The following is an 11,507-nucleotide window of genomic DNA, read 5'->3' as shown; positions in this document are numbered from 1 at the left end:
GACTAGAATGAGAGACCTTACAGAGTCCCACCATTGATGTGCGGTGACTCTAGAATCCACTTTCAAACTCCATCCTTGGGCTGGTGGGATAAGTTGCAATTGACATTTTGCGCCAGACTTCAGAAACAAGCCTGGCTTTCATGCTGCTGTTTGAACACTGGGGAAATCACTCGCAAAGGTCACTGAGCCCATTTCCTTTCTTTCCTCCCCATGCATCTAAAGACCTGTAACAGCCCCTTTCAACTGCACTTCACTTACTGGCAGACATGTTCAACTTTCTATATATAGGAAGTAAAAGACGGTGTAGGTAACAAAAGTGCAAATAGGAGGTGAGACAGCATATTTTATTACAGCTTTTCCTTGTTTTAGCGCTGTTGTCCTTACATACATAAAAGCTTCAAATAGCATATTTTTAAAGGACTTAACTGTCCTGTTATCACTGTTCTTTGACACAGCACGAGTCCCCGACAGTTAGCACACCAAGAAAGCTGAATGAACAGCTTTACTTATTGACCATATTCACATGGCAGCCATTTTTGTTTCACGTCAAGCTGAGGTTGGGGACATCAAATGTTGTTATAATGTCTCTCTTCAGGGAGCAAATTGTATAAGCAATATGTTCACCACTTCCCTACGGATCATCAAATAAAAAGAGAATGGGTGGTAAAAATCTGGAGGGAAATTCAGCCATATTTCCAGGTAAAGAACATATCTAATTAATCATAGGCTATTGTTCGACAACAGCTAATGTTAGCATTAAACTAACTTCTAGCTAACGTTACGGTTTGATTGTGTTGCGTGATCTAAACACTTCAGGTGTAAATTTCTAGCTAGCTAGCTTGAATGTAAGCCTTTTCTATCATCTGGCTTTTTGGCAAGCTTACTTGTTAGCATAGCAATGTAATGTGCAAGCTAACATGCTAACCCTTAGCTAGGAATTTACACCTTTACCATTATTAGTATTGTGTCAAACTGAGATAAGAGCTAGGAGGTCTTTGAATGCTAACGTTAGCTGTTCTCCAATGGTAACTAATAGAATATCAATCTATTGGCATGTGGTGAAATGATATCAATTTGTCAGATTCCCAATTTGTAACCTGGATAGCAGCAGTACAACATTAGCACAGCATATTAGCTTTCCTTCCTGAGCTTGACGTTACAAGAAAATGGCGGCTGTGTAAATATTGTAAATTCAATTTCCTTTTGCCTTTTTTAAACGTAGGACTACAACATGTCTCTGAAGTCCTTCTTCCCCATCCCACAGGTGTTCCAGAGAGAAAACACCCCTCTGCTCCACGAATGTCTCAAACAGGTGCAGTCCACCACCTACACCGAAGTAGTGCGACTTGGTGGCGAGGTAGACCAGCCCGTCCGGTGCCAGCAGTTTGTGGAGGGTCTCGTGTAGCGCAGGGTAGTATGCGGTGTTGTAGATAGTCTCTGAGGTGAATATAATGTCATATTTGGGTTGTGGATCCTCCTTTTGAACCAAAGCAAGAAATGTGCTCCAGTCACCGGAGAAAAAACGACACTTGGAGACACCTGGGTGCTGGGAGAGGTCTGTGGCTCTTTTCTTAGGTGGTGAGACGCCATCTTTAAGCTCTTCTTTCTCTGTCAACTTACTTTTACAACCGTCTTTTCCCTTGCCGCTCCCTTCTTTGTCCTCTTCGCTGTCTACTTCATCATCCTCTTGGCAGTTAAGTATTACATTTGGCACTGTGAGCTGTTCAATAACTGTACTGTTATAATCTTGGAAGTGGACCTGCCTGGCTCCCCTCTTCAGAGCTAATACCCCCAACAGACCCGCACCGCAGCCCAAATCCAAAACTGCCTTCTCCCCAAAGGTCTCTCCGTCTTTCTCAATCAGCTCCAGAAGGTCGTAGGTGCACTCCCACACCTTCAGCCCCCCTTCGTATACGCCAGAGATGAGATCAGACCTTTGCTCCGCAGTGCGAGAAAGAATTTCCTCCCCATCCTCTCTCTCTGCGGCCGTCGTTTCAAAAACTGTCTCGTTGAGGAAATGAAGAGGAGGAAGAGTTCCAATGGTGACTGTTTCAACGACAGCATCCATGAGGAGGAATTGTGGGTCTGATTGTGGAAGGTGCTCTTTGGCCTCTTTCACTGGCTCTGCCGGTTTGGTATCATGAATCTGTAAGACACAAAGCAGCATATAAGGTCAGGGAACATATTTGTTCCCTCAACAAGGTATGCTTCTGACGCTCTGTGTAATAAGCTTTAAACAACATGTGTTTCAAGTTTACAGGTTAATAGGTTGAGGCATATTCAACAGCACAGATATAAACTAGTGATACAATAAGGCTGTACAGCCAGATTCAACAAATTGCAAGGAAGACTTATAAATTGGAATGATCATGTTGCTTTTGTATTTATCTAGTCATTTCCTACTAACTGAGGATTACATAAGTATGCTGTGTTGTATGCGGAAAGACACAAAATGCACCGCTCAGATTTTATAAGGAATTTTGTTATTATTAAGGCTGTGACTGAAAAAACTAAGTCTTACTAACTTACTCCACTCAACTTCCTTTTAATTATGACTAATCAATTAAACTGGTGGAGATGTTGTAACAGTATTTTTTTAGACTGGTCACGTTTCACGAACATATCTCTTATGACGTCTGCATCTGTTCAGGTAAGAAAGTTGCTGATGAACTCTGACGAAATCAGCCATGTGATTTACTGTACGACTGACACACTTTACGCGGAGGTGTTGTACAAACTGTAGTCACACCTACCAGAGCACGTGTTTGAAACAAAATGTCTGGCAAGTTTTTAGCATGCCTCAGAACTTTGGGCGTCTGACTTTACAATAACAACTCCCACGGTCTTCTAGCAGTGTGAACTTGAATCATTTCCGTTGACTTTTTATTGACATACTTCCACCCTGTGACATCAGTGCTAGTGGGTAATGAGACTGTCAACCTACGCTCTCTAGTGGATGCTCACCTAACATAATCCATTGTTTATTGTGATGGAATCACGTACACTGTGGAAATTACCAAGATTTGCACATGTTCAAAGTGTGCTGGTGAGGAGGTGTGTCCCTCTCTTTGAACTCAGTGCTTCATTCCTTATAAATCTTAATATATGCTCCACTTTTACTGTATCTATTGCAATAGAAGAAAGGAGGTAAATGTTACCATTCTAACCTTTAAAAAAAGCAGCATCTTCAACAATCACCTGATGATGATATATAATAGAGCCATAAAGATTTAAGACAGGAAGCCGATAACATCACATGACTGTGATGTTATAAAAAAAGTTAAATGTCAAGTTTTGATTATTTTATTAAATTTGCTCATCTTAAACTCGTCCATAAATGCTTAAATCAACAGGCTCCTCAGGTGCTCAATGACCTTGTGGTTCCACTGAAAGTATCAGGCTCTGTAAATCGTAGAGCAGGGGTGGGCAACCCTGCTCCTGGAGGGCAACCTTCCTGCATGTTTTAGGTTTCTCCGCACTCTAACACACCTGATTTGAATGATCTGCTCGTTATCAACCAACTGAAGTGTCTCAGGGGATTGGTAACGAGCGAAACATTCGAATCAGGTGTGTTAGAGTGCGGAGAAACCTAAAACATGCAGGAAGGTAGCCCTCCAGGAGCAGGGTTGCCCACCCCTGTCGTAGAGCATCTAACATAGAATGTAAGGTGCCCTTTCGTAAATTATCACTTGGACGAAGCGCTTTTTCTGTTCAGGGGATCAATATGTGGAGTGCCTTACCTGCAGAGCTCAAACTGGACCCCGACTGGGAGCATTTTAAACTCAAACTGAAACTGTTTTTGAAGAGGGCTCAGTCTTGTAGTCATGTTTGATTTTGTGCTTCCTGTTTTACAGTTGCTTATGTAGGATGTTTTGTATCCTATATTGTTATATCTGTTTCATTGTTGTCAAGGCTGTTTTGCACTGTCTCTTGTGTATTTGTTGTTGAATTTGTGTATTTTAAAGGCTCATCGAGGGACGGGCATTGCAAATTAGCCAAGGCTATATTAATTAAAACATTAATTATATGTCATTTTAGGGGTAAAATACCACACGAAACATTCATGTTATCTCAATGTTTATCAATATTTATGTATTTCATAAACAATATTTTTAAACCCTTGAATCTGTTTTTAATTATGTAAAAAATGATTGAGTGATGACGACAAAAACAGTTGTTGGACCCTGATTTAGTTCTGAAGAAATAACAACTTTCACATGCATTTTTTAAATACCATATATGGTTTTACTGTTTGGCTCCCTGCAACTCTGGCCTTATTTTTTTGTCCTAGCTCCAGATGGGATCGCAATTATTATGTAATAAAGTTGTAATAAAAATTCGTCTAAGCCAAGTGCCTAAATGAGGGTCATGCTTTTCGCCTCTCTGCCCCCAAGTCCTCATAAAACTCTAAAAGCCACAGCATGCGCTTGTGCTATCGTTCTTTTCATAACGACAATATTCATGCCAGCAGGTCGATAACTTTAGTACATTTTATTTAAAGTAGATTTTTTGTAATGTGACAGTTTTGAGTTACTTAACCTAGAACAAGTTACTCACAGGTTTAGTAGCACTGTCTTTCTTTCCGTTTTGCAATCTATTTCCATTCCCGTCTTCCGGGTTTGTTGTTTGTTCAGGAACGTCGAAGTTAAAACAAAAAGACATGATGACTGAAAATGCTGCACAGAATTAGCTTCAGGTTTCAAAGTTTGTATCTCAATTTGCTACAGGCTCCACATGGTGAGCAAGCTGGCGTGTAGGTGCTAAGCAGAGCTGCGGCGTGTAAGAACTGCAAATCCCACAATTCTGAGAACCATAATAACCGACCCCAAGGTTGTCAGCTTTCTATTCATCGAGTTAAGTAACCGTTAACCAAGTCGCTTGGAATCGGTTTGTATTTAAAAGTATATAACGTTGGAAATTTAGGCCCTAAAATGTACAGTTGTAGAAGAACATTAGAGGTTCTAATTATTTCCGGACTCATACTACCATAATGCCTTTCGCTGCCACTTGAGCGCATGCGCACCAAGTCCGGATCAGGATTCAGATCTGTTAACTGTCACAGAAGGTCCCTGATCCTGCTCTTCTTCGCTAATATGTGGCAATAGTCCCGTTTTTGCCTTCTTCTTGAACATGTTGACAGCAGGGATGCTTTCGGCAGTTTGCTTGCCTTCATAGAACAGTAAGTCTTTCCTAAATGAAATCTAATTTGTTATTAATGTCAGAACGCAGGACACATCGTCGGGTATTTCAATAGGAAAACACTGTATGACATCTAAACAAAAGGGATTTGGGAGCGTTAGCATTCTGTGAGACTGTTCACAGCGATGTTTACTATGGATAAATTAACTGTTAGTGGTTTCCTTAGACGACAGTTTGGCAATTTGCCCCGTTAAAGTCTTGGTATTGATGGAGTGCAATGTTAAAGAATAGGGTGAGCTTCACTTCAGACCCTCTCACCTGCAGAACCTCCACCCAGACTCCACCCTGTCTGGAATGCAGCAAGACAAGGGTTGGCTTTTTGCAAACGTCATTTAACAACCAATCCCTTTGTCTTTTTTGAAAATTTGGATAGGCGAATTTGTATTTTATTTACCTGCTGATGCTCTGGCTTGTTCACTTACACTTTTAAATCATAGCTTTGCCTGATGAAGTTAGTGTGTCAGTTGCCACAGACTGATGTTTGCTAGTCATATAAACAACTTAACTGCCAAAAAATCCAAGTTGTCTTGCTTCCAGATGCAGCGTTTGGTGAGTTTGATATAATACAATGGATCAGAGCTGAAAAGATTAGTCAATCAACAGAAAATTAATTGGCAACTATTCTTATAGTCGAGGAATTGTTCAGGCTTAAATGCCCAAGGTTGTCAGCATAGAGCTTTCTTTATAATGCCTTTCTGTGTCTTAAATTATAATAAAATAAATATATTTTGCATCTGGATTATTCCTCCCACAAAACAAATTGCAATTAACTTTTTCTCTGTTTTCTCCCTCAAAGGTGCGTGCATATCACAGATGCAGGATGCGGTGGTGTCCCAGCTCCATGCTCCACCTGCTGCGCTGTGTGCGGTTGCGATCGTGTACCAGGAGAGGAAGAAGCAGACTACCTTTGTGGATTAGAGAAATTTGGGCTTACATGAGTCTGCTGGTGCAGTCACTTTACTTCAACTCCCTCACAGACTCAGATGTGGTTTTCGACTCAGTCTTTGAGCCAGTGTTTTGGACCGTGGATTATGTCACCCGCTGGTTTGGCACAGTGAGTTTATCTGTTTGCTTTGATTAGTTAGAAGGCATTTTTATCTGTTCTCTCTGAAGAAAGCTCTTCAAAATTGTACCCTGTTTTTTGTCTCGCAGGTATTTGTTTGTCTGGTGGTGATACTGGTCGGCTCCATTATACTTATAGCCTATGTGGTCCTACTGCCTCTGATCCTCAACACGTACTCCCCTCCATGGATTGCTTGGCATGTTTGTTATGGACACTGGATCATTGTCATGATTACTTTCCATTACTACAAGGCCACCAAGACGCCCCCTGGATACCTCCCCACAGTAAGACATCAAGACTACATCTGCAGAACCACAAATAGCTTCACTTATCTGGGCTTCAGTTAAATGCACATGTAGTAATGCAAGAAAAATGTCTTCTCTCAATCAGGAGAAGAACGACAGTCCGTTTGTGTCAGTCTGCAAAAAATGCATCATGCCCAAACCAGCAAGAACACACCACTGTGGCATCTGTAACAGGTGAGTCCAGGTTGTTTTTCTTCTGTTCCTTAAGCGTGAGGGATTTGTCATTGGAGTATCAGGCGTTTTGCTGCCTAAATTATTTTGTATCATTGCTGTTTTTTTGACCACCAAAGTTTAATTGTTCAGGAGAAAATGCTGTTAGCGCTACTAGGTTGAATTTCAGAATGTTAGTATCTTAGCATAGGTGATAAACGGTGGCAAAGAGGCTGTCCTTGACTAAAAGTCACAAGATTGAGTTGGTTCAATTGAAAAGTCTGTAAAACATCTCTTCAATATTTTGACCTCCCTGATGATGAAGGCAGTCTCGCAAAGATAGAAATGTCATCTTAGTTTGGGGCAACATTATTATGATGTTTAAGAATTTTTGCTGCTTTCTCTTTGCTCAATCTCATCTAATAGATATTATTAACAGTTTAAAGGTCTTGCTCATCAAGACTTTACTTGGAAGCAGGTCAATTAAAAGAGTTAATAAATACTTTGAAATAATTGATGACCAGCTGATTTCACTGAATGAGCTCCTGTGACGGTAAACAAGCGCATCAGAGAATAGTCTTACAAACATTGTGAAGCTTTAACATTGTTCACAGTTATACAAGACTGTCCTCTAGAGCATCTGGTCCTTTGACGTGATTTGTATGTTTGTTAACATGCTACCATGACAGGCCGCAATGCATGATCAAGATGTTGTGTGAGATCAGTGGGTGGGACCACATCTCTGATGCTCAGTTGTGTAAAACGTTCTTTCTGTCTCAGTTAAGCTTGAGCCAATCATCAGCAACCCTACTCATCCTCTAACAACAGATTCACACTAAGCTATCGGCTATCAAATTAAGCTGTTCAATTTAATTCAATTAACTTTTATTTGACCCATTTGTCCCTCCATAAGTGTGTTTCAGCATTTGCAGGAGGGGTTTGAAAATGCTCTCTCTGTGTGAGCGTGTGTCTGTGTCAGGGGCGTATTGTGCATTTGCATTTCCAACTGTTTCATGACGGTTTTGTGTACGTTTGCACCTTGCCAATCAGGATTTCCTAACCTTGTAAAATAAAGTTTACATTTATCTGAACCTGTTCGGTATCAAAGCCACACGTTAAGCAGGAAAAACTTAACATGGTCTTTTTTGCCTTTGCAGGTGCATTCTGAAAATGGACCATCACTGTCGTATCCTTTTGTTTTGTCAAATATTATTTTTGGTATTATCAGAAACACTTAACATGTCCATGAAGAAAAGGTGGTTTTCTTTAACAGCAGCATGTCAGCCTGGTTGAATAACTGCGTGGGCCACTTGAACCACCGTTACTTCTTCTCCTTCTGCCTCTTCATGACCTTGGGCTGTGTCTACTGTAGCATCAGTGGCAGAAACCTGTTCCTCGACGCATACAATGCTCTGGAGGTGAGATACTCCGACTCAAACACCTCACTGCTAGTCTGCTTGGTATTTTGTCCTTGAAAGCTTTTGTCTGTTACTTTTTCCTCCATGTGTGGTGTCTTACTCTGTGGGGCTTAAACCTTACTGATGCTGCCTCCTTTCTGTCTTTGAAACCCTGGGTTGTGTTGGCGGGCTGTTTCAATAGCGCTTTAAGCATTTGGACGTGGACAAGCCAGGGGTACCAGTAACAGGGATGGGACAACTTATAGGGCTTCTCCCCCCTGGCCAGGTATATTCTCAAAAATACATACACAACAACACAGTGATGCTTATTTGTTTTCTATCTGTTCGTTATGTAATATGTGCTCTTTTATTTCTGTGCAGACCAACTTTCTGACACCTGCTCCTCCGTACACCTTTAAGGACAAGATGATTCATAAGAGCATCATCTACATGTGGGTGCTCACCAGGTAAAAAATGCATTTCAAAAACTAATACAGAGCAGGTGCTGTTTCTGTAGTTATACTCAAAGATAATAGTGTGTGATCTAAACCGCTGACCACTTTGAGTGTGCTGTTGAAGTCTCAAAATGCTTCTAGCTGCAAAAAAAAAATTGTGGTCGGTTATGAAACAGTTCCAGGAAGATCTCAGAAATCAAACAAAAGAATTTAACCTTTGGAAAAGATTTAGCTGACAGTGGCATTCCAAGATCGCAATTGGATTTACTCGTCTTTTATCACGTCCTGTTGGTACAAAGCTATGGAGTACATTGACTTGTTTAAAGGGGACATATTTTAGCTATGCAATCAACGAATCTATGCAATCTATGAAATCATTTAAAGGTTAGACCTTTGCCACGATTGGCTGACAGTATTTGGTGTGACCGCGTAGCCCCTTCAAGGGGGGGAGCGGCCGCACTTCACTGTCACTCCAAAGTTGTAGAAAACATGGCTGCTCTAGGATCAGTTATTCGGCCTTATATGTACGAGCCAGAATCGGCAGGAGGTATCGGAATGGTAAGTTGAAATCTTGATGAGTTGTCTATAAGCTAGTGCGAGAACGCAGCCGGAGGTGAATAACGGTGAATGCAGTCTCTCAGCGAAAGCAAGGTTCTACGTAGAAACCTGCAGCTGTTCTGAACGGCTGATTTCAGAGGCGACCTTTTTAAACATCATTCAGGAAAAACACAGATCTATGCAGCTTTCACTTTTTCACTGTGAACAATAAACACCCAAAAATGTGAAATCCATGCAAAATATGAGAATATCCATTTTAAAGATATGACCCCTTTCATAGAAACTCTAAACACAGTGTTCCATATTAACTGTCAGTATCGTATATAAAACCGAGATATGTGGGTTGTGTTTTAGTATCTCTGCAGCTGATCATAGAAATATATTTTCTTCCATCAGCACGGTGGGAGTGGCTCTGGGAGCTCTGACCATGTGGCATGGAGTTCTCATATCCAGAGGAGAGACCAGCATAGAGAGACACATTAACGGCAAAGAAGCCAAACGACTGGCCAAACGAGGAAGGGTGAGCGTGTTAAATACTTCAAATATCAAAAGAATTCATGTTGTTTAAGATGAGATGCAAACCTTCAATTACATTTAATTTGTTCTACTTGTTTGAATGGCAGCAGCTTTTATCAGGAGTTTAATTGCCCCTTTTCTTTTATCTGCCCTGGCAGGTGTACAAAAACCCTTTCAACTATGGCAAGCTGAATAACTGGAAAGTCTTCTTAGGCGTGGAGAAAAGGAGGTGTGCTTTTGTCATGTTTGTAATGATTTTCTGTTAAGATAGCCATTCATCAACTATGATCAGCGCTGTCTTGTACATGTTGTAAGCTCTGTTTTGTCTTTTGTCTGTAGTCACTGGCTGACACGTGTTCTCCTGCCCTCTGGACACGCCCCACATGGTGATGGTTTGACATGGGAAGTCTTCCCTGTTAAAAAGGACTTAATACCTGTATGACAGACTTTTCTTAGGCATACATGTTGTCTAAATTCTGCAGCTTTTGCTGCATCCAACCCACTCTGGTCATTTGATCGGGTTGGCTAAAGGGATCCCTGCATGGTGGCTCCATACAGCAGAAAACACGGAGTCACGTCAACCTCCAATACCTCAAAAACATGCTGTGGCATTGCTCATGGTTTGACGGTCTACATTTTTCACCAGTGACAAGGCGATGTGACATTGATGGTTTGTTCATTCTGTTCTCTACAGACGGGTCTTTGTTGACTCTGAACATTGCACTGGGATTGGTTTAATATTTTTTATAAGCCACATGTACTCACTGACATATCACGACGGACTGAAGTACCTTTAGGAGACTTTTTTTAAGTTAACTTTCTGCTTGTTTTGCTCAGGCTCATTTCTATTCCCCCATAAAAAACAAGAAAAAAACTACACTGAGATCTGCGACACACTTCTAGCTCCCTGTTTCATTTTCATACTTCAGTCCAATATTATCATAAATGAAATTAACTTGTAAGGAAAACAACTGTACCATGACAACGTGTTATTTATCAGATTTTTGTACCTGTTAAGTTAATAAATCTTTATAAATTGCTTTATATATATGAATTGCCACAGTATTTATTTATCTATCAAGATATACGTTAGATCTTATTGCACATACACAGATTACATTTTTAAGGTTTTAAGGTAGCCTCTTGTACCTCAATATCTGCTGGATGTATTTTTTTTTTCTAAAGATCACTGTACTAAAGTGGGCAGACAAACTACAGCTCAAGGGTTACGTCACAGTGCCGCTGTGTTCACTCTGCCAGTAGAGGAGGATTAATTGGGAGATTAAAGCAGATTGATGTGAAAATATTACATCAGAAACTGGCATCCACGCTAATAGAGATGCACACGGATGAAAACAAATGAGCAAGAAGAGAAAATCTACCCTCCAAATTTATGCAAAATCTTGCTTGCATGAAACCATAGCTAAGCAGACACATGGAGAGCGATCTTACTAGTTAAAGGGTGAATGCTGCAGAAAGAGGTTTCCAGATAAAAACAGAAGAGATTATGGGATACGTCTTTCGCCCTGCCACTGCTCGTCACTCCCTCCCTCTCCCGTAGACATGTTAATATTCTGTCTACCAGCAGGTGTCAGTGTTCAACATGTCACGTTTTGTAGGAAGCTGTACAGTATAGTTGGAGGATAATACGGAAGCCCTAAGTGGACATGCATACATGCATTTTACTTACAACTTTTATTCTGTGATAACGAGTCATTTCCAGTTGTCTTCTCGAAATATCTCGACTTATTTATCTTTTCTTCTCGAGATAACGCTTCACCACCGTAATGTCAGATGATCATAACCCGCAGCCCCAGAGCTGCAAAAGCACAAAACAAACATGGAGGCTTAGCCTGCCTCATTA

General features: G+C 40.9%; 2 protein-coding genes across 3 annotated transcripts; one reads left to right on the top strand and one right to left on the bottom strand.

Moving 5' to 3' along the window:
• Positions 1 to 365: 365 nt before the first annotated feature.
• mettl18 (methyltransferase 18, RPL3 N3-histidine) lies at positions 366 to 4,717 on the bottom strand. Its single transcript, XM_069659135.1, has 2 exons — positions 4,558 to 4,717; positions 366 to 2,146 (listed from the first exon to the last, which is right to left on the bottom strand). Exons 1-2 carry the CDS (start codon positions 4,660 to 4,662, stop codon positions 1,193 to 1,195), a joined length of 1,059 nt encoding a protein of 352 aa, XP_069515236.1. The 5' UTR covers positions 4,663 to 4,717; the 3' UTR covers positions 366 to 1,192.
• A 338-nt stretch (positions 4,718 to 5,055) lies between these two features.
• Positions 5,056 to 10,650, top strand: zdhhc16a (zinc finger DHHC-type palmitoyltransferase 16a). Of its 2 annotated transcripts, XM_069658741.1 has the most exons (11): positions 5,056 to 5,179; positions 5,996 to 6,253; positions 6,352 to 6,546; positions 6,653 to 6,741; positions 7,875 to 7,903; positions 8,002 to 8,135; positions 8,317 to 8,400; positions 8,496 to 8,581; positions 9,524 to 9,647; positions 9,802 to 9,872; positions 9,983 to 10,650. In XM_069658741.1, exons 2-11 carry the CDS (start codon positions 6,020 to 6,022, stop codon positions 10,083 to 10,085), a joined length of 1,149 nt encoding a protein of 382 aa, XP_069514842.1. In that variant the 5' UTR covers positions 5,056 to 5,179; positions 5,996 to 6,019; the 3' UTR covers positions 10,086 to 10,650. The 2 variants fall into 2 exon arrangements, with proteins under 2 accessions (XP_069514842.1, XP_069514843.1); XM_069658742.1 differs by lacking the exon at positions 8,317 to 8,400.
• The last annotated feature ends 857 nt before the right edge of the window (positions 10,651 to 11,507 follow it).

Source organism: Semicossyphus pulcher, unplaced genomic scaffold, assembly GCF_022749685.1.
Source record: "Semicossyphus pulcher isolate SPU_LCO1_2020_fin unplaced genomic scaffold, fSemPul1.0.p SCAF_12, whole genome shotgun sequence".
In the NCBI taxonomy this organism is placed as follows: Eukaryota; Metazoa; Chordata; class Actinopteri; order Labriformes; family Labridae; genus Semicossyphus; species Semicossyphus pulcher.
The sequence above is the reverse complement of the archived record's forward strand: the minus strand, read 5'-3'. Positions and strand labels throughout refer to the sequence as shown.